Source organism: Meles meles, chromosome 5, assembly GCF_922984935.1.
Source record: "Meles meles chromosome 5, mMelMel3.1 paternal haplotype, whole genome shotgun sequence".
Taxonomy (NCBI): Eukaryota; Metazoa; Chordata; class Mammalia; order Carnivora; family Mustelidae; genus Meles; species Meles meles.
The window spans coordinates 5,474,923-5,496,042 of NC_060070.1; the positions used below are offsets into that span (position 1 = coordinate 5,474,923).

The 21,120-nt window shown below is 47.0% G+C and overlaps 1 protein-coding gene across 7 annotated transcripts in view; it reads right to left on the minus strand.

Moving 5' to 3' along the window:
- The window catches only part of QKI (QKI, KH domain containing RNA binding), a 163,649-nt gene extending 158,104 nt beyond the window's left edge, over positions 1 to 5,545 (minus strand). For 4 of the 7 annotated variants that reach the window (XR_006818239.1, XM_046004174.1, XM_046004173.1 and 1 more), the window contains exon 1: positions 4,921 to 5,200. Coding sequence is in view for 6 of the 7 variants with exons in the window: in XM_046004174.1 (XP_045860130.1) it covers positions 4,921 to 5,062 (142 nt within the window). In the remaining variant the exon portion in view is untranslated. Of the gene's footprint in view, positions 1 to 4,920 lie in introns of all 7 variants that reach the window. The other 3 variants (XM_046004176.1, XM_046004177.1, XM_046004178.1) reach the window with 2 other exon arrangements.
- Positions 5,546 to 21,120: the final 15,575 nt, after the last annotated feature.

Consider the following 21,120-nt stretch of genomic DNA (forward strand, 5'->3'; position numbering starts at 1 on the left):
ACACAAAGCTTACGTATCTAAATATACTGGCTTCAAAAAAGTGCAGGCAAAAAAGGTGCCCAATAAAGAGAGGGTGTGTGGGTTTGTGTGTGCTGGGGGTCGGAGGGAGCACACTGTCTTTTGTCACAGAAATCTAGTTCCTTTAAAAAGTAAACAAAGCGCCATTTTTTTCTCATGAAAAACTGAGGCACTTTCCAATCAGCTTCAGGACAGTGACAAGTGAGGGGGTAATAACAGAAATATAATGTGTACAAAACATTAAAAACCCAAATTAACTTTTCACTTTATATTCTCAAAGCCATTTAAGAAAAGGTGCTCATACCAAACATACCAGCAAGTGCGATTAGCATAGAGACCTATTTCTATTAATTCAATTACATTTTATCCTTGGGAGTACAGCTTTTACTACGAAACATGTAAGTTGAATAAAGTTAAGAAAAAGGAATCACCTTCTGCTTCACTGAATATACATGTATTTTGAATATATAGTCTGCCTAAAGGGGAGTTAAGCTTCAGAAGCACAGAATGAATGTTGGATAAATGACATAGAATACAAGTTATTTCCATTATTACCTTACAGAGCTGGAGACACCCCCTGGGTGAGGAGAAAAATAATGGAAGGACAAATGATTATAACATACCACGTCCTTCTCTCATCACTATCAATTCAAAGGGCTAGTGTACAACTGCAAAATTTTTCTTCCTAAAGAACAGATTAATTACTTCAACTTAAGTAAATAAAATCTGTTTGTTAAAGAGACGGATTACTGTCAACAATGCTCCAGAAACAAACGTTAAAATTTTAATGAACTCATATATCAAGTTCTCTCAACACCAACAAATAACCATATTAATTTTTGAAACAAAGTTTTCTGTAGACAGGATTTCTCCTCTGTAAAAAAAATTTGAAGTGTAAGAAAACGAAAGGCATAAAATATTTTCAACATTGAATGAATAAATGGAAATAAACATTAACATGGAAAAATGTTAACAAGTGAAGCAAGTTTTCACTTAAAGTATTTTTTTTTTGCCCACATTTTTAAAGGAGGGAGAGAAAACTGAGGTCAGAAAGGAAATTTATTAACCCCCCCAAAAGACCATGAGAAAATGAAAATGCGTTTTTCAAATCAGAAATGCAGAATGTAGTCTTTAACATGTTTGCTCACTTTTTCTGAAACACACACTAATTTTTCAAATACTTACAAAAGATTTAGGCTAGCCTTACTTGTAATACATACCATGCATTTTTAATTTTCCCATCAGCAGCTTTAACCTCCCTCTGCCTAAAAAAATGAAAACTCAAAATCTGATTTTAAAATCCCTAGTTCTTCCCTTCCCCCCATCTGGAATTTTTAGTCTAATAATTTCATTTCTGGCCTTCTCAATTCCAACTGAAATACTTTATAAAAACAGAATTTGCATTCAAGTACTGTTGTTTGCAGGACTTTCATTTTCATAACAAAGGAAGTTTTTTTTCTTTTTTTTCATTAAAAACTTGTGGTAACTGCTCTTTCCTATGAATGGTCCCAGTTTTCAGTTCGGAAACTTCTCTCCAGAAAACAGTTCGAGACTTTAAAACCCCGGCTGTATGTGTAATCATCTACTATCTCCAACGAAAGATTCTTAAAGTATTGAAAACAACTGAAATTACGCCCTGTACGTAAGTGGTTCAACCCAGAAAGCACTCACAACTTAAAAGCACTGTGAAGACACTTAGAGGCAAGTCTGACAATTCCTACACCTCCTCCCTATCCCAGACAAAAAAGTAAATCCGAAAACCAAATCAAAATATAGGCTAAAGATTAACTTGGCATAGAATTAAAATGCTCAAACTAAAGCATTCAAGTTTTAATCAATGAAGAAAATAAAGCACACGTAAATCCCAAATTTGTAACTAGCCAAATAAAAGTTCTCAGACAAGCAAATTTTTGAAATCTACTCTAAAAAAAATTTTAATAGGATTCTGAAATAATCGTTCAAAATTTCTAATTATGAGAAAATACATCTACTCTAAGTCCAGTACCTTAACTTGGTTTAATTATCAACATAAAACTTACAGCTTTATCTAAATTGAAGAAATTTTCCCACCAATCATATGAAAGAGGAAAAATGTAATTCCTAACCCCAAACAGAAGTCATGATTAATTTGTTTTGGACAATGACAGGCCACAAAGGGGCAAAGCAAGTTGCCAAATTTTCAGAATAAAATCTGGCCCCAAAAAAAGTGATGCATTGCAAAAAACGTATTTTTCTTAAGTTAAATTAAGTTTATAATAAGGTTAACAATTAGAGGAAGCAGCTTATTCCACAGTAAGGAATAGCCCCTTTTCCTGTGTGTTTGTACTGGTCTGATTTTAAAAAAAAAAAAAAATCAAACTTCCTAGTCATTATGCTGTCCATTTTAAACATCCTGGCTACCACAAAGAAGCAATCTTTACTTAGGCTGGGGAGTTGAAAAGGCTAAAACTCAAGACAGACCAAGATAAGGGGTGGAATATGCCACAATAAAAGAAAAAAAAATCATTTAGAATGTATCATCCTCAGCTAGTGATCTCCAAGTTTTAAAATGCAAATGGTTGATTTCCAACTACAGAGGAATCAACAAAAAAACCTTTGTTAAGAGATAATGACATAAGTGAAATTCTAGATTTGAAAGATTACAAATTACTGAAGCCAACATTAGAAACTTTAACAGAGAACAACTCCAAATTATCATTTAGAGATTTCAGATCGACCTAAAAGCGAAGTGAGAAGCCTTTCAGAACTAATCAGAGAAACTCAAATTATATACGTTTTTAAACAAAATATGCATAAGGAGAAACTACTTCCAATTTTTTATAACCTATGTCATTTGATTAAACTCAACATTTTAATTTAAAGAATGCAACTTTAACCCTAAATATTGTGAGACCATTTTCATTTAAATGTCTATGAAAGATTTCTTCTAAATAACTGTACTTAAAAAAACTTGAAAGAAATTTTTAGAAATACTGCTAAAACTTTTAATTTTACCAAAATATCCCAAGGCAGAAAAAGCATATTATTTTTGAAATGTAACAAAATTGTTCCTATAATTTTAAAGAATGTGTTCTCAGTGTTTGCAAATACATTATGTATTATAAATATAACTCCACAAAAGGACACATAAAATGATTTACTGTGATTTAAATTTCAACTAAATTTAATACAGATCCGATTATTGAGTACGTTATACACATTTGGCTCCAAACATTTCTCACGTTTAAAAAAAAAATAACTGGCGCCCCTTAGCGCTCACATTTGGAAATACTCAATTTAAGAGTCCCAGCAATTTTTTTTTTTTTTTTGACATTCCAGAAAGTTTTCTGCCTCCACAATCTTTCAAATGCCAACACAAATAGAAAAAGCAGAACCCCTTAAAGGGACAGCTCAAGTTTTTTCTGGAGCAATATGAAATAAACAGATTTGCTGTTTCAACAGTGGAAAAAAGCACATTCCAGTAAGGGTTACTGCTGTTACGTTTAACATATGTAAGCAAAAGCCAGGACGCAGTAACACCTAACAATTTCGTACTTTTAAAGTTGTTTCTATGACTTTCTTGACCACAAAAACTCCTGGGATTCTTCTTTAACCATCTTTAATCACGGAGACATTTCCGGTCTTTTGTTCTTTAGTGACATTCCAACTCTCTATGCTTCAGATTCCTTTTCCCTAGTTCTATAGGAAAGATTTCAAAATTCCTGTGAAAAATCTAAAATCCACTGGTCAATTCTGTAAGACACAGTTTTCGGCTTCCGTTTAAGTCCTCCCGTATCGCTTCTAAGAGAAAACTCCTGGCTACTCGATTTTCGAAACAGGTTTTATTTTGTTGGTCATTTCCCCTCTCCAGGCGTTCGCAGAAATGCACAGCTCCTAGAATTCAGCAATCCAGAGCCATGCTACCAGAACTTGTTAAAGAAATTCCAGAGTTGGCCAAAATTAATCTTCTTGTCATTCTTCGCAACCCTCCGCTCTCCACCAACGAGGCGTTTTTGAAACTTTTACTCGCTTTTATTCTCGCCCTTCCACACGTCTTCATTTCCTGCGCTGCAAAGTAAGGCAGCGGCGTCCCCGGGAAGCAGCCCTCCGCCGAAGTTCTCTCCAAGTCGGGACGCCGTGTGCATTCGTCCTCGCGGTATTTCGTATTCACACCCCCCTCCCCCGCCCAAAGTGAAGTTAAACTCCCGAACAGTTCTCGCTTCCCCAAACAAAAGGACAAAAAGTGCTTTCCGCTGTCATTTTGTCCTCGCCTTCGGCTACATCAGCACTACTTTCGCTCTCCTGTGGAATTCCTTTAAATTACCCAGCCCCACGCTACTCCCCTCGAGTATCTGCGAGCCGCACAAACTCCAAAAAAGCAAAAGCCCCGCTGGATCCTACACTTTGGGAACCAGCGGCGTCCTCCGGGAGAGACCCCTCCGGGAGCGCCCGGGGCCGATGTCCTTCAGGCGCCCGCGGGGCGCGGGGCGGGCGAGGCCGGGCTGCTCTCGGGCAGGCCCGCGAAGCTCCCGGCCGTCGCGGTGCTCGCAGGCGCGGCTGGAAGCCGGGGAAGCGAGAGGGCTCGCCCTGCAGCCTTCCCCGGCGCACCAACTTGGGCGCCGGCCGCGCGAGGCCCGGAGTCTCGGGTCCGGGGTCTCGGGTCCGGGGGCGGGGGGAGGGGGGCGAGCGTCCCGCCGGCGCGTCCCGCCCGCGCCCGCGGCCCCGACCCGCCTGCCGCCGCGCCCCGCGAGCCCGGCCTCGGCGCCGCCTCCCTGCGCCCCGCCCGGGCCTCTCCGTCCCCGAGCGCACGGTCCCCGCCGGCCGCGACCTTCCCGCCCTCCCAACACGCTGGCGGGCGTCGGGTCCCGGGAAGAGGGGCCGCCGCCCGGGCGCGGGCCGCGAGGGGCCGACGAGGCGACTCACCTTCGTCCAGCAGCCGCTCGAGGTGGTTGAAGATCCCGCAGAAGTTGGGCAGGCTGCTCATGAGCTTCTTGTCGTTCATCAGCTGCATCAGGTAATCTGGGGTGGGCTTCGGCTTCTCCTTCGTTTCCATTTCCCCGACCATATTCCAGGCTCCGCAGCTCACTCCGCCCGCCGCCGCCGCCGCCGCCGCCGCCGGAGAGGAGGGAGGGGCGGGGAGCCCCGGCCGCCGGCCGCTCGGGACTCGGCGTCCCGCTCCGCTCCGCTCCCGCGCCGGGCGCCGGGGCGGCCGGACCGCGCGCTCGCCGCGCTCTCCCCGCCCCCGCAGGCACTTTCCGCCCGCGGCCCGACGCGCTCCCGGCCCGCCGCCGCTCCTCGGCCGCCGGCTCGGCGCGTCCCTCACGAGGCCGGCGGGCGGGAGGCGGGTCTCCGCGGGCCGAGTGCGGGCGCGGGCCGCTCGGCGCCGGACGAGGAGGAGCCGGGCCGCCGCCGCTCGCTCGGCTGGTCGCGCCCGCTCAGCCGCCGCCGCCGCTTCTGCCGCGGGCTCGGGGTCTCTCTGGGCTGGTCCCCGCCGCGGCCGCCTCTGCCGCTGCCGCCGCGCTCTGACTCCGCTCCTCCTCTTCCTCCTCCTCCTCGCCTCCTCCTCCTCCTCACTCACTTGGCGGCGGAGTTCGCCTCAGTTCAGGCGGCGCTGCCAGCGGCGGCGGCGGCGCGGGGGGAGGGGCGGCGGCGCGGGGAGGGCCGGGGGCGGGCGGCGGGCGGGGCCGCGCAGGGCGGCCGTTAGCGGGGCCCGGTCGGCGCGCTCCTCCTCCCGCCGCCGCCCCCCGCAGCCCCCGGCCCGGGCGCCGCCGCGGCCGCCGCCGCCGCGACGTCTCCCCCCCGGCGGGGTGCGTGATGGAGGAGGCGCCCGGCGAGCCCGGCCTGGGCGCCGGGCTGGGGTCTCCGCCGAGGCGGGCGACAGTGGCGGGAGGGACGGGTGCGGGGTCGGCGGACGGGTGGGGGTGGGGGAGGGCGCCGGGTGGCGGTGCTTTCGACTGGGGCGGGGGCGAGGGCCGCGCCGCTTCGCTCCCCGCCGCCGGGCCGGCTCGTCTGGCGGGCGCGGTCGGGCTGTGGCGTTAGGTGAGAGGGATGGCCAGCGGGCCGCGCCAGGGCTGCGCTCGCCACCGCACGGCCCATCCTCTCTTGCGTTACTACAGTTTTTTAAAAAATCCTCTCGTCCGTTCCTACCCCCCACCCCAAAGAAAAGAATTTTTTTTAACGTCCTGTTGCTTCACGGGGGACTTTCGGGGTGGGCATCACGTGGCCCGACACGTAGCCGTAAGGCCCGAGAGCGCGTGCGCGCGTCGAGTCCGGCGGCCCCGCCCCTTCCGAGGGTCGCTCCGCCCCTGCCGGGGCCCTGCGAGCGAAGGGGGAGGGGCAGGGCCTGCCGCGCGCCTGCGTGGGGGCGGGCTGGGGCCTGGGCGGGGGCGGGCTGGGGCCTGGGCGGGGGCTGGCGCGGGGGCGCGCCGTGGGGGGAGGGGTGGAACAGCAGGGCCGTCGGACCCCTAAATGGCGGTGGGGGGCTTAGAAGCTGCGGAATTTTCGCTCCCTGGTGTCGCGTTCTCCCCGGGGGGCTCAGATTACTGCTCTGTCGTTGGTGGCACCGCACGACGACACCCGCCCCCCCCCCCCCGCCGGCGTCCCTGAGGTCCTCCGGCTTCGAGAGCCACCGCTGCGGGAAGGAGCCTGACGCGCTGTGGGTTCCGCGTGGGCGCCCCTCGTCGCCCCGACGGCATCGCCACTACCTGTGCAGTACTACCTGGCCCACTGGCGGGTACGCCTCTAGGACAGGGTCTGCCGTGGTGCAGGGTCCGTTGTTCTGAGACTTGGCTGCAGTTCGGAGCAGGCACAGAGCTGTAGGAAATACGGAGGGGGACGTGAAAGGCGGGGTGATGTTGCACTCCGTGATGGCATCAGCATGCAGTTTTGAAAAGCAGCCGCAATAAATGAAATAAGATCATGTACCTCGTTCGAAAGATGGAAGTCAACATTCACGTTTGCCCACTTGTGAAAAATGATACAGTGGGCAGGAGGGTTTTCCTTGTGGTATGATGGATTTCAAATATTTAGGTTTGTTTGGGAGAGATTTCTGAACTGCAACAATGTAGTTCTCTTTGGTTTATAGAATGTTGTCAGTCGCAAAAATCTGCATGTGCATTCTTCTGCAAGTCTATTAGGACATGTTCAATTAATGTAGACGAAATCTAACATCGAACTGACCGTGGTGAGAGCTACAAGTGGCTGAAATCTGTTAATCATGTCTACTCTGTTTTAACTGGGAAGAACTTACATGGGGGCTTTTCGGTAAAATTTTAACTTCATACAAATTCTGAGGAACACAAGTTTGAGTTGTATTGAAACTAGCTGAATTTCAAACAAATACTCTTTGAGTAGCAAGTAGCTTCTGTCCTGTTCATTTAAGGAACATTGTTTCTAAATATAAGCTACTTTGGTAGAGGAAACGGAATTGCCCTGCAGACAAAGTTGAAATTGAAAACATTTAACTCTAAAATATTTTAAGTTCTCCTACTTCCATTGCCATAGAATATTCGCCTACTCAATTATCAATTTAAAGGAAGAATTTTGTAAGTGCAGGAAACAGTATTTCGATTAAAAATAAACCTGTTGCCTCTTTAGAAACTAACTTATGCTACTATAGTAAGTAGCAAAATGATAGGTATTTTAAAGAGGACTAAGCTATTCAAGTAATTTGATAGTGTAGAAGATTTCATTCCCCTTCTTAATTGGTTTCCTTATTTAGTAAGCTCCCAGGCCCTGTGCTAAATCCTTTACATGTATATCTCATTTAATTTTCAAGGCAACCTTGTAATTTATGTGTGCTATTATCCATGTTTCATGTAAGGGGAAACACAAGGAGAAGGAGGTTAAGTGACGTTTGCCAAGCTCCTGAGTCCTGATCGGGGATTCAGTTCCACTTACATTTTATCCTAAAGCCTATGTTCTAAACCCCTTTACTAATCCTATCCAGTAAGTCAGGTTGAAACTTTTAATGATGTTCCACCATTGTTGATGGATAGAAATTGCAATTTCATATGGCTCACCTGATTCTTCTGGTAAGCCATCTTCTGGTAAACCAGATCAGAGTTAAAGAATAATCAATATTCATGTCCCACGTATTAAATATCATGTGGCTACAGCATTTATAATAGCTACTCTGTATTGCCTTTTCAGATATACATAGATCACTTCTCTGCTCACAGTTCTGTGTTTCTCCTCTCAGATGAAAAACCCAAAGACCTTATCAAGGCCTTCAAGACCCCACATGCTCTGGACCCTGCTGCCTCACAGCCCTTGTTTCTTCTCTTCCCCCAGCACACTGAGCTCTCCCTCCGGAATCCATTCCCATCTTTAAACAGGCCAGGCATGCTTTCCGCTCCAGGATTTTGCACCTGGTGTATCCTCTCTTCGCAGAGCATTCCTCTCGCATCTGTAAGCCTGCCTCCCACGCTTTTTCAGGTCTTATCAGAGAAGGTTCCCCTTACCACCCTGTATAACACATGCCAAGTACACATACGCTCTCTCTATATTCTATCTGCTTCCACCCCCACCGTTTTAATTCTTTTTATAACATTTATTTCTACCAGACATGTTCTATGGGAAAATTTGCCTCTCCCCTCCCCCTACAATATAAACTCCAGAAGAACAAGGGCTTTATTTTGTTCTATGTGTCATTCCAAACAGCTGGAACAGAACAGTATATGTAGGCATTCATTAAAAATATATTCAGAAAAGTATTAAATAGTTCTTCACCAGGAACTGTGCAAACCCCTTACCTATATTCTTTTGATCCTTCCAGCAAACATTTTGGAGAGATGTGAATAGTCAGACTTCAGAGGAGAGATAGTTGGTGCTTCAGAGTAGTAAGCAGTTGGTCCCACACAGGCAGAACCGGGTCCATTCGAGGAGATCCCTTTGGAGACAACCATGCTACCCACCATACCCCTTCCTTTTCTCTCTCACACTCCTGCCTCAGACCTTTTGGGTACATCTTACCCCAATTAATTACCTAACATGTAACAAGTGCATGAAGAATACAAAAATTGTTGGGATGTATCAGTTGCCTCCAAGAAGCTTAAAAATCTGAAAGTTACTGTGGAAAGACTCTTTAATCAACATTATTACAAAAATATCTTTACAATATTCACAAGTTACAATGTACACATGGTGAGCTTCATGTTGAAGATGTCTATAATAGTGTTTTCACTATGAAAAACTATGTCATCTAATAGGTTGACATTAAAGCTCTTTCCACATCTAAAATCAGTAACTAAACATGAGTGGAAATATATTTTCTGTTCTCTAAAATTTGATTGGCTTTATTTGCTTATTGCTATTCTTGACATTTAAAGTAGAAAATTTGAATATTCCAAATATTTTTTATCTTCCATCACCTTGGAGTTCTATCAGGAACTAAAATATTCTTCGGACCTAAGAATCCAATCTTTGATGGCCTTGTGTCCCAAATGTGATTGTGTTTTTGTTTTTGGTTTTGTTTTGTTTTGTTTTTTATTCTTTAATCCTTAAATCTTCCTACAAGGCAATGGGGCTTTCCTATAATCTTTTGTTTGTTTATTGTCTTAATTATGTTTCTTTATTAGTAGATTTCTCAAGTGTCCTTTCAGTTGTGAGACGTTTTATCAGTCACTATTTTGGGAGGCTGAAAATGACACTTAATTTCTTTTTTTTTTTTTTTTAAGATTTTATTTATTTATTTGACAGATAGAGATCACAAGTTGGGAGAGACGCAGGCATAGAGAGAGAGAGAGAGAGGAGGAAGCAGGCTCCCCGCCAAGCAGAGAGCCCGATGCGGGGCTCGATCCCAGGACGCCGGGATCATGACCTGAGCGAAAGGCAGAGGCTTAACCCACTGAGCCACCCAGGCGCCCTGACACTTAATTTCTTAATCAACAAATATTGGAGTACCTAGTATATCTGAAGACTGTCACTAACCCTAAGGCTAAGCTGGGAGTTAGGATCACATACACATGAAAAGTTAACTAATAAAAGCAAGTGCTAAAGACAACATGTCCTAAGAATGGAAATGAGCACTACCACTCGGGACCTGGGAGCCTAAGCAACACAGCCCTGGGAGGTGGGGGGTATGGACAAGAACTTGGAAAGGGTCAGGCTGCAGAGCAGGAGTTTCCAGAAAGAGTAGTAGATGCCAGTTTTTGGTTGGTCTCAAATGTCAAGCTAAAGTGTTCATGGAGAAGACCGTCGGGAATTTTTTTAATACAAGGAAATGAATCAATCAAGCAGTAACATGGATTCCTTTCAGTGAGGCATATTTATATATCTCTTAGTGCAAATGCACCATTTGTAAAATGAAAGGCATTGCTCTTCACAGCTGTTCTGTTAATTGTGCTGCCTTTTAAAACCACTAACATGATAGTTGCAGATGTAATACTAACATTTAGCTTAAACCACTGCACAGCGGTTAAATGTGGACTGATGGTGTAGAGTTTCTACTCATTTGACCCTAAATGAAACTTTAGAGGGAAAAACGTTCCCAGCCAGGATGTAGGCTTGTGCCAGGTAATCCCATCTTCATTCCACACTTGAACAGAAACTTAAACTAAAAAATAACCATCTGCTAATTATAGGAATACAAGAGTAAATTAAAAATGCATTTTGCGGTGTTGTTGTTTTAAAGATTTTTTTTTTTTTTTTGGACAGAGATCACAAGTAGGCAGAGAGGAGTGGGGAAGCAGGCTCCCTGCTGAGCAGAGAGCCTGATTCGGGGCTGGATGGATGGATCCAGGACCCTGAGATCATGACCTGAGCCAAAGGCAGAGGCTTAACCCACTGATCCACCCAGGCGCCCCAGAATGCATTTCGTTTTGATCAACTTTCAGACTGATTCGTGGTTTAAAGATTGCAAAATGATTTCCATAGTGTTCCCCTGGACTTGTTGATTTGCTGTTTTTTCCCTTCAAGATCTGGCTCATTCAGGGTGGACCTGTAATTAGACTTTCTTTTAACATATTAAGCAGATACAGAGTGATTCATAATCTATGCATTAGGGTTTTGTTTTGGCTTGGTTTTTCAAATGTACCCTTTATGTATTTATTTGTTTTAAGTAAACTCTGCCCCCAACTTGGGCTTCAAACACATGACCCCAAGATCAAGAGTCACATTCTCTGCCGTCTGAGCCAGCCAGGGACCCACCCCTCTCCCTCTCGGTGTTAGTTTTAAATAACTAAAGTGAGTAAACATTTTTTGTGAGCAAGGACGTGCCTCCTCATGTCCCAGTCATTTAATCAAATACCACTATCCTTTACTAAAATTTAACTTGTAGCCTAAAATGCTACATTTTTCCTGTAATTACTGTGTACTTGTACTTTCTAAACAGTTTTTTAAAAGATCAGAAAGACAAGAAGAGGACTTACATTTATAGAGTCCCTACGAACTGTTAAACACTTTGGTTATGAGCTCACTGAGTACCTGGCAGCTTCGAGGTAATTATTACCCCTATTGTATAGTGAAGAAGCTGAGACTCAGAGTTAACCAAGTGATATGACTCTGGTGACACAGTAAATGCTGTGAACCAGATTCAAAGCAAACCTCCCAAGTCCTGAGCGACTCAAGCACACTTCTGGCCCTTCTGTCAGTTAAATTTGGGTGCCCCAAAGCTATGTCTTGTAATGACTAAAATACTGTCCTCTCTGAGTCCGTCTTCTTTCAGTATGCTAACCGGTGGTGATGCTGAATCTTTTCAAACATTACATTCCTACATCCCACTGAAATGCGGATGTCCTGTAGAGAAAAGATTGTTGTGTTGGGTATAAAAAGCCCTTATTAGTTCTATCCTAATGAGCTGTGCAACACCAAGTAAGTAATTGTGTCTCTGACATGTGAACTGAGCAATCTCAGAAGGCTTTGAAGTTCTAAAATTTCTGTGATTCTGAATAAGATGTTCTCATCCATATCAGCAAGCTGATCGTGTTGGAATTTAATTTCTGTGCCTAGGATAACCCCGTGCACAGATGGGTGGTCATATGATGGCAGTAAGAAATCTATTTAAAATTCTTAGGTGTCATTTTTGCTCTGCTTACTGAAAAAAAAGTCATATTTTTGGATATTGGTGTTCCTTAGACAATATAATACATTTGACTGAAATTCTTGTGTTTTATAATTAACAAAAGGTTAAAACCAAATAGTCTTTCTTTTCTTCCATTTCTCTTTCTTTCTTTCTTTCTCTCTTTTTTTTTTTTTCTTTAACCTGTTAAAACTGAAAAAGTGGAGCCGTACAAAATCACCTCTAGAGTTCCTAGCGGAGAAACTTACCACTCGGAGGGCGTAACAATTCCTGGAGAGTAGATTCCAGGCCTGTTCCTCTTTCTGCTCTTCTGATGCTTTACAAGTCGTCTTCTTTCGGTAGTTACTTGTCCTGAATGAATGGAAGAAAACAAGAAAGAAAAAAACCTAGACCTACTTGGTCTCTAGGGAGGGCAGGCCGCTGTGTAAGCTGCTCCCCAGTCCGAATACTTCCCTGAGTAAATAGTAGCACCTGAAAACCCTTGCCTCCGGGGACACAGGGAAGACAAAAGGGGAAGAGGCCTCAGTGTCTGCTACTGTGTGAACAGTTTTTGCAGTGCGAGTCCACGATTCCTAAAAAGCACTTTGGAGTGTGAGATACCTGTTCCCAGCCGGCAAGAAACATACCATTTGTGGCAACAGGGACCCGGGCATCCATAGTCCCCCCAGTCTTTAATAGGTCAGAAAACAAGTACCTCCTGTTTTAGTATAAAAGAGGCTTTGTCAGAATCACTTTAAGTATAAGGTTAAAAGCAGTTATTCACAGCACTAATACTCAATCAGTAGACACCAGTAAACGTTCTCCATTTTTAAGTGTTGAGCTATTTCCACACCACTCTGGGCATAGTTACTTCTCTTAGCCACACTGCCCTGCCCTTCCCGCTGAAGCCCTAGGAATCCCTCGGACCCAGCAACTGAAGAGTGATGCCTGGTGCCCTGCTCCCAGCGCGGCTGAGGGCCACTTGGGTCACCTGCTTTCTGCCCTACCACTTGTCAAAAACGTTCTGAATAATACTTACATTTGTATTAGTTTATTTGCATATTTGGAAAACTTCTCATTTCCTATCTTCATGTCCATTAAATCGGAGTTTTACTCAGATTTACAATTTACAAACAAACTGAATTTGTTTGTTGAAAATATGTATACATATACAGGCTCTTCGGGCATATATCCAAGTTTAGAAAGAAAATTTATGAAAATCATATTTAGCCAGTTATAATGAAATACCAAAGTTTTCTGTTTTACTTTCTATTTTCCACCGAATAATGGGTTAATAAACAAGTTGTTGCCAGAGCTGAAAAATGAGTACTTTCTCCTCACGGAAAACTCTGATATTTCACTCCATAAGGAGTACCTCTGTTCTGCTCTCTCCTCTGTCCCGGATGGCCGTTCACGCTCCTTTGCTGAACTCAGAAGCAATCCTGATGATGCCAGCATTTACTATTTCCTAATTATTCTGTCCAAGCCCGCCTGTAAAAATGTGTGACAGTTAGGTTTTGTAGACCTTCAAGGGCCACCGACCTGAGGCACAGGCCTTGGTGGCAGTGTTTTCCTCATACCCGTTGGTAGTAAGCATGGTTTTTCAGATGGAAAGAAAACGCAGCATAGTGAAATGAGTAACACGTTTGTTTAACAGTTCTAAAACGGGTGCCCTGTATTTATAGTGCGAGCCTGGAATTAAGTAGTGGGGAAGTGCCCGCTGAAACTGTGACAGATGGCGGAGTGGGCCCCCCCCCCCCCCGCCCATGCGGGTATCATTTCTCTGTCCAGGTAAAGCTGTTCAGGGAACAGAAGGGTGTGGGGGGCGGGGGGGGTGGGGAGGGAATCAAGAACACTAAACTGTTGTATCGTGAAATGAGGAAAGAGAAAAGACTTGCGTTCACGGAGTTCAAAGACAGTCTTGTAAACTGTCCCGTCCGCGGACATGCCAGCAATAATCCTACCTCCCCCTCCGGTACCGGCTTCCTCTCCGACCGCCTGGCCACTGGTGGGAGAGGAGGCAGGCCCTTCTCTGCAACTGGGATCCTTGACCTCTGAGGACCCAGAGCCAGACTTGACTTTCTCCGGTCCCTCAGCCGACCCCGTTCCAGCATTTCAGCAGGGCAGGTGCCTGATTTCAGGAAGGCGGCTTCCACTTAATCAAAGGGCCCCAACCAGACCCTGTCACTCCCCTCGGGAAAGGGAGTGGCCAGGCCTCCTTGGTATCAGGACTGCGGAGCCCTGAGCCTGGTGGGGGAAGGAGGCCTTTCTCTCTAGGCTCAGACACTTGGTGTCTAATGAGTACTTCCTTCCACACTGTGAAAATATGAAATAAGAGCGCCTTAGCCCCACTACATAACTACCTGCCAAGCCATAGAAATGCTTTTCTCACAGATGACATAGATGAATCGTCTTTAAACCCGAAGCAAGGAGGTAAAGTCCTAAAACATTCACCATGAAGTGGTTGCTGGCCCTTGGAGGAAGCACGGAGCACGGGGGTCCAGCGCGGCAGCCACCAATGGCCTGTCTCGGCCCTGCCACTTACAGAAGCTACTTCAACTATGTACGCCTCTCCTCTCACCTGTAAATGGGGTAGTGCAGGCGAAGGATGGTGTCGGGATCACGGGAGTCAATGAACATGAAGTGCCCAGCAAAATCCCTGGCACACAGTAGCCTTCAGAAACCTGAAAAGAGTGAGCTCTCGGGATAGCTCCTATGTGGATGCACATGCGTTTTTGGAAAGTGGGTAAATAACTCTATTTGCATTGAAATTGTATCCACGAAACTCAAAGGTACTTAGTCATCAGTTTCCTGTCTTCCTATTGCACAAACCATTTCCTGTTCCCAGGACTGCTGACACCAGGAAGTAAAAGGACAAAGGACCTGATGAAAAGGAGCCTTGATCTTCCCAGGCTGGCTCTGTTGTCAGCAGCAGAAACCAAGGATGTAAAGCTGGCCCGGGGCCTCCAAGCTCTTTAAGACCCAGTGTTCAGCTGCCGGACAGTAGAAAGAGCTTAGGAGCAGCGCAGCAAATGAGGAAAAGGAGGCTGCAGCCCTCCCTTCCCTGCCCTGATGACCACGGAGAAGACAGGTAGCAGGCGGCCTGGAAGGTCCGAGACAGGGTGGACAGGCACTGCCCTCCCAGACTCGCAGGAGCTCGCAGGACCCCGGGATCCCATCGCTGTGTTCTAACACCGACAGTTGCCGACTGACCCCAGGTTTAAAAATGTGATCCCCGAGCACCTGTTCGGCTGCCTTAGGCCAGTTCAAGGCATGGTCCAATCCATACACGGGTGGCCACGGCCAACAACACAGACGAGTGAACAAGTAGGGTGTCTCCTAGCAGACATTCGGTAAGCAAAGCAACGAGCACCCCCCCCATTTTTAAATCAGATGCCATGGGAAAAAATTGTTCATGTTTTGAGGAACTTAAGGTCTGAGAGCGGGGTGGGAGGAGACAAATGTATACACACTCGCCAGTGGTTGCTGCAATTCAGTTTCATCAGGTCGCATATGAAAAAACTCGAGAGCCGGTGACAGCTCTGGCTTCCCAGGGCCTTCCCTGGAGTGACCTTGATCTCTCCAAGTGAACCCCAGAAGCCTCAGCTCCGGCCAGGCGAGCTCTCTGACACTGTTCTCTATCGCCTCTGGATCTGTCACCACGCCCGGCCCGACAGCCTCTGCAAAGCTGACCCAGAGACCCAGAACTTTCTCTCCGTGGTTTTCAGGTTACCAAAGCAGCTTTCAGAGAATCATTTCAAGATGAAAGCCGGGGGACCCACAACTAAGTCAACGTAGCTGAAAAGAAAAAGGAATCGTTTAAATAAACACTTCTGGAATTCGGAGTCCAGCTTCAGTGAATCGCTTACCTCGTTACAACGCTGATGCCGAACAAAATCCGCGCCTGTCTCATATGTTACCGAAAGGGCAGAGTGTCATCACTGGATACCTGGGGGGCGTGATTGAGCCTGAGCGATAACTGAATCCCTGACAAGGCTCAATAAGAATTTTCCTCTGCATATCTGTTTTTTACAGAACTCATATATATAATCTTTATATACAACTGTACACTAAAGCTATACAGACCACAGCAAAAAATCCCAAATCACTGATTTTTACACCAGATTTTCCCAAGGCAAAATCCTGGTCCCATGACTAAGCTGTCAGCTCACTTTGTAAATGACACAGACCTGAGCACGGGGCTTGGGCCTCCCTCTTGGGGCTTGCAGTCTCAAGCTCAGTTGCTCACCTCCCTGCCTCTGCTTTTCCCCATTGTCTGTGGTTGGAGGGTATTTCCTACCAGCCCAGCAGCCTCTCCACACAGTCTCCGTGGTGCTGCGAGTGGCTTTAAACTTAGAACTTGCTGGTGTGATGTGATAGAATTTTTCATTGATAACACAACGAATGCATACCAGCAGCACAATGTGCACACGCTGTAGCCTTGTTCTTAATGTCTGTCAGGGAACTTCCTGGATGGGAACCGTGACTGGCATCTCATTATAGCTTTTTTAAAATATTTAACATGAGACTGAGGCACTTGGGTGGCTCAGTCAGTTAGGCTTCAGACTCTCGATCTCAGCTCAGGTCTTGACCTCAGGGCCATGAGTTCAAGCCCTGCATTGGGCTCCATGCCGGGCAATGGAGCCTACTTAAAAATAACAAATAAATCGGGGCGCCTGGGTGGCTCAGTGGGTTAAGCCTCTGCCTTCGGCTGAGTTCATGATCTCAGGGTTCTGGGATTGAGCCCCACATCAGGCTCTCTGCTCAGCGGGGATCCTGCTTCCCCTTCTTTCTCTGCCTACTTGTGATCTCTCTGTCAAATGAATAAATAAAATCTTTGAAAAAAATAACAAATAAATGAATATATAAATAAGTGACTGACTGAATAAATAAATAATAAAAATACTTAACAAAAGATTTATCAGTGCCGTTTACCCTTCCCCTGGCCCTGTATTCAGTAGACTCAACTGTGCACAGCATCCAGGAACAGCGTCAGTGTAGTAAAGGAAATAAAGAGGAATTGCACGGGGAAGAAAAGAACTCAAGGAAAACACTGCCACCAGGCAGGTTTATTTTTCAAGTTCTACACACAAAAATACCACTCCTTGTCTGCTAGCTCAGGTTTTAGCTCATCTGTCTGTCAACCCCGTGGTGTTTACACGGCTTTAGTCTTTCTATGGATCCTAAACTTCACGTCGGTTCCAGGTGGTTCAACGGGCCGTTAAGGTCCTGGGCTGTGTTTGAAATTGTTTGCAAGATCTGCATTGTTGACGAAAAGGTCCTGGTTTCTGTATAATGTTAACCATAGGAAAATACTAAGAAGTCTTTCAGAGAAGAAAAAATAGAAGAGTTCTTGGACCCGCTGTTTGTTTTTCATTGGAATTGAATTGAATTAGTGGTCGACTTCACAAAACTAAAACAGGCTGCCATTCACTAGCTCTTTTCCCCTGTTAGGAATCAAAAGGAAGCCCCAGATCTGGGGAGAAAAGCTTCATGCTAATTAAACCTCACAGTTTGTTCTACCAACACCCTATCTGCTCAGCAACCAGGAGTATCTGTGGCCAAGCCGTTCCAAGCAGATAGCTCAGGAGCCGGGGTTCCCCCTCTGCAATGGTAGGCCTCCAGTGATTTTAGCTGTAAGGTGCTTCTGATCCCCAAATTCTGACAAAGGAGATTTGCAAAGCCTATAGTGTTTCCTTCGTAATTTATTTTAAGATTTTACTCATTTATTTGACACAGAGAGAGTGAGAGACCACAGCAGGCCGAGTGGCAGGCAGAGGGAAAGGGAGAAGCCGACTCTACGCTGAGCAGAGGGCCCAGAGATGGGGCCCGATCGCGGGACCCTGGGATCATGACCTGAGCCGAAGGCAGACAGTTAACCGACAGAGCCCCCCAGGCGCCCCTCCTAACTTAACTGAAACTGCGGTTGTAATAAAAGGGTAAGTATGTGCACTGGCTTCCCCCTGACGTGGACACAAAATTCTGTGTGACACGGATCCTTCCTGGGTCTGAGAGTGAAGTTCTAGAAGTGACCAAAGAAGTGGATCAACGTCCTCCATCCCCCTGCATCCCCGGCCAGTTCCTGGCCACCCCCTGTGTCCCCTGCGTCCCCGGCCAGCCCCCAGCCGCCTCCCCAGCTCTTCAGCTCCACCTGGTCTCCTTCCTGGCCAGCCCCTGGAATTGAGGCCAGCCCCTCACGCAGGCCCCTACAGGAAAGACACAGCTTCCTCAACCTCTCCTCATCCCTGCTGCCTCCAAAACAAACACAAATTTAAAAAAGGACAAAGGAGTTTTAGTTATAGAAAGGTCAGAGTTTTAAAAATTATAAACAGCGAGAAAAATTACAAGATTATTGATAAAGAATCTCGGAAAAGTCCAGCAGGGGTTCCCGAAGCCTGACCTCATTTACATTTCAATGGAGACCCAGGTCAACCCTGTGGAATGTTTCTGAACATTCTTGTTAATCTTTTCTGTAGTTAGAGGTCCCCTGGTGGCACCCTTCTCTGTTACTGGGTGTGCTGCCCTAGCTCTTGAGGGATCCAGGCCCCGATCTCTGACCCTATGACAAAGGAGTCCCTTCTTGCCCTCTCAGGCTTTGCTCTCTTGGGCTTGAGGCTACTTGTTCTGACCTTCAGTTTGCCACCATGGTCCCTAATGGAGCCCCTCCTGGTTGAGGTCTTGGGGATCTACCCTCGCTGCCCCTCCGGCCACAGCCCAGACCGCTCCCTGGAGACATCTGTCTCTGTTCTTGCAGTTGAGTCACTGCTCCTTCTGGATGTCCCTGTGCCTCTGGCCTGGAGCAGGATGTGGGTTTCACTGTCACGGTATTAAAGTGGTCTCCAGAGCGCCTGGGTGGCTCAGTCGGTTAAGCAGTGGCTGCCTTGGGCTCAGGTCATGATCTCGGGGCGCTGGGATCCAGCTCTGTCAGGCTTTGGGCTCCCTGCTCTGCGGAAATCTGCTTGTCCCTCTGCCCCTCCCCTCACTCATGACGTCCCTCCTCTCTCTCACTCTCTCTTTCTCCCTCTCAAATAAATAAATATTACAAAAGAAAGAAAGCCAGCCCAAGGTGATACAAGGAAGAAAATCTCCTGTGGTGTGGGGCAGTTACCTGGATTCAGCGATGCTCCGTTTTCCTTGCTGAAAAATGGGGTCTAATAAAACCCACCTTGTAGTGTTACTGTGAGGATGAAATGGGGCAACGACTGTCAAGGCGAGACGGACACTTGGGATCTAGGGACTGCTTGGTACCTATTGGCTATTGGCGTCATGACGGACATCCAGTGACCGCACTGAGATGGCTTCCTGTGTGTCATGCATGAAGTGAGGACACAAAGTAATGGTGCCTTCGAGAAATTTGCTGGGCGGCAAAGGGAGCAAATAAGCCCCAAGTTACAAGCAATCAGCTGCCTATTGATGTGCTTGAAGTCCTTCACGAGTATTGAGCCTGGAGCGGCTAACTCCAGCTGAGGACAAGAATGGGAGAAGCTTGTCCATGCGTTCCCGCCTGGGGAGGGTAGTGTGTCCAGGCAGTGGTGATGGCTGGTCTGGCCCTAACGTGAACTTGACCAGCTCAGTAATGGCTCTTATTTAATGAACAGATCCAGGCTCTGGATAGGAGCCTCCGGATGGGCTCCGGGTAGATCCAGATCTGGTCGTCCCCTATCCTCAATAGGAAAGAGCCTTTTGGACCGTTCCTCTATGGACACCCATCATCCCTCAGCCTCAAGGCTGGCCTCCAGATGAGCTTGCCTCTGAGATGCTGTGCTTAACCTGAGGACCAGATTAATCATCCAAGTGCCACTGACTCTTTCACACATGCCTGGCATGACCTGGGTCTTCACAAACATCAACTCACCTAGTCTCCCCTACAACCCTGTGTGCTCAGCCTAGCCTGTGTCAAATCCTGGCTCCAACAATTTCCAGTTTTGCAACCTTGGGCAAGTTACATACTCTCTCTGTGCCTCTGTTTCTTCACTTCTGATGAGGAGGTTGTCCCAGCCCCCAGGCTGATGAGAGGAGTGTATGAGTTGAAGTCCTCGGTGAGAACACAGTAACTGTTCCTCTCTCCCACCACATGCCTCCAGTTTCTGGCCCGTTTGCAGAATCCTGGTAACCAATGAGGCAGAGATTCACAGCAATTACCAAAATGATTTCCTCTTCTTTCTGGGCACCCCACTAATCCACATTTCCCTCCTCCCTTACACTTAGGTATGGCCACGTGACTGAGTTCTCGTCAATACACTAGGAGCCAAGGGGCTAGGTGCCCCTTCCCAGCCTGGCCCATAGAAGCCCCCCCCCATGTCCTCTAGCAGTCTGTCCTAGTGGGGCCAACTGGAATGGGGGCTTGGGTCCAAAAGATAAGAGTCCCCAAGTGACTGCCCAGAGAAAGGCCATCCTGTAGACCTCTTCACCGGTATAGTTCTGTTACCCAAATAAGAAATGTACTTTTATCCTATTTAAAGTAATATGGGTTTGGCCAGTAGCCTCACTAACCCTCATTGATCCAACTCATATACCCCGAACTCAAAGGACCAGTTCTGCCGTGAACTGTCAGCGCCGCAGTTGTCTGCCCAGCCGCTTTCCCCTTTCTCCTCCTGCTTTCCTTAAAGACCCTTTCTTGTTTCACAGGAGATCTCATGTGATTTTCTCGTGCCCTAACCCCTCTGCCACCATCAGTAGGCAGTGCACACAGGACTCCGGGTCCTTCCCAGATAGCCACGGGACCCCCTGCAGCAAGTCAGTCGTGGCTACACTCCCATGGAAGCTTCAGGAAAACAGGGACCACCCTTTTCTTGGTAGGACTGCTGGCTGCGGTGGAAGAAAATATTTTAAGGATGCAGTAGCCATGGTGGCAATCGCCGCACGGAAGGAGTTTGCCCAAGAGGCAACTACCGAGCACGAGAGAGCCAGTCTGGAAGAACATTTCCTTATGGCATCATTTGAGCTCCCGCAGTCATGTCTGATTCATAGTTCCCATTTACCTCGGTCAGTGAACCTTCTTTTTGGTTAAGCTAATCAGAACTCGTTTGCCCATTATTTGGAACTTCAAGTTCCCAATTTACCAGCTTTGCCTCTTCCCCGGGTCCCCCTGGGCCTCTGGCTCCACACACACACTCTGCCCTCCC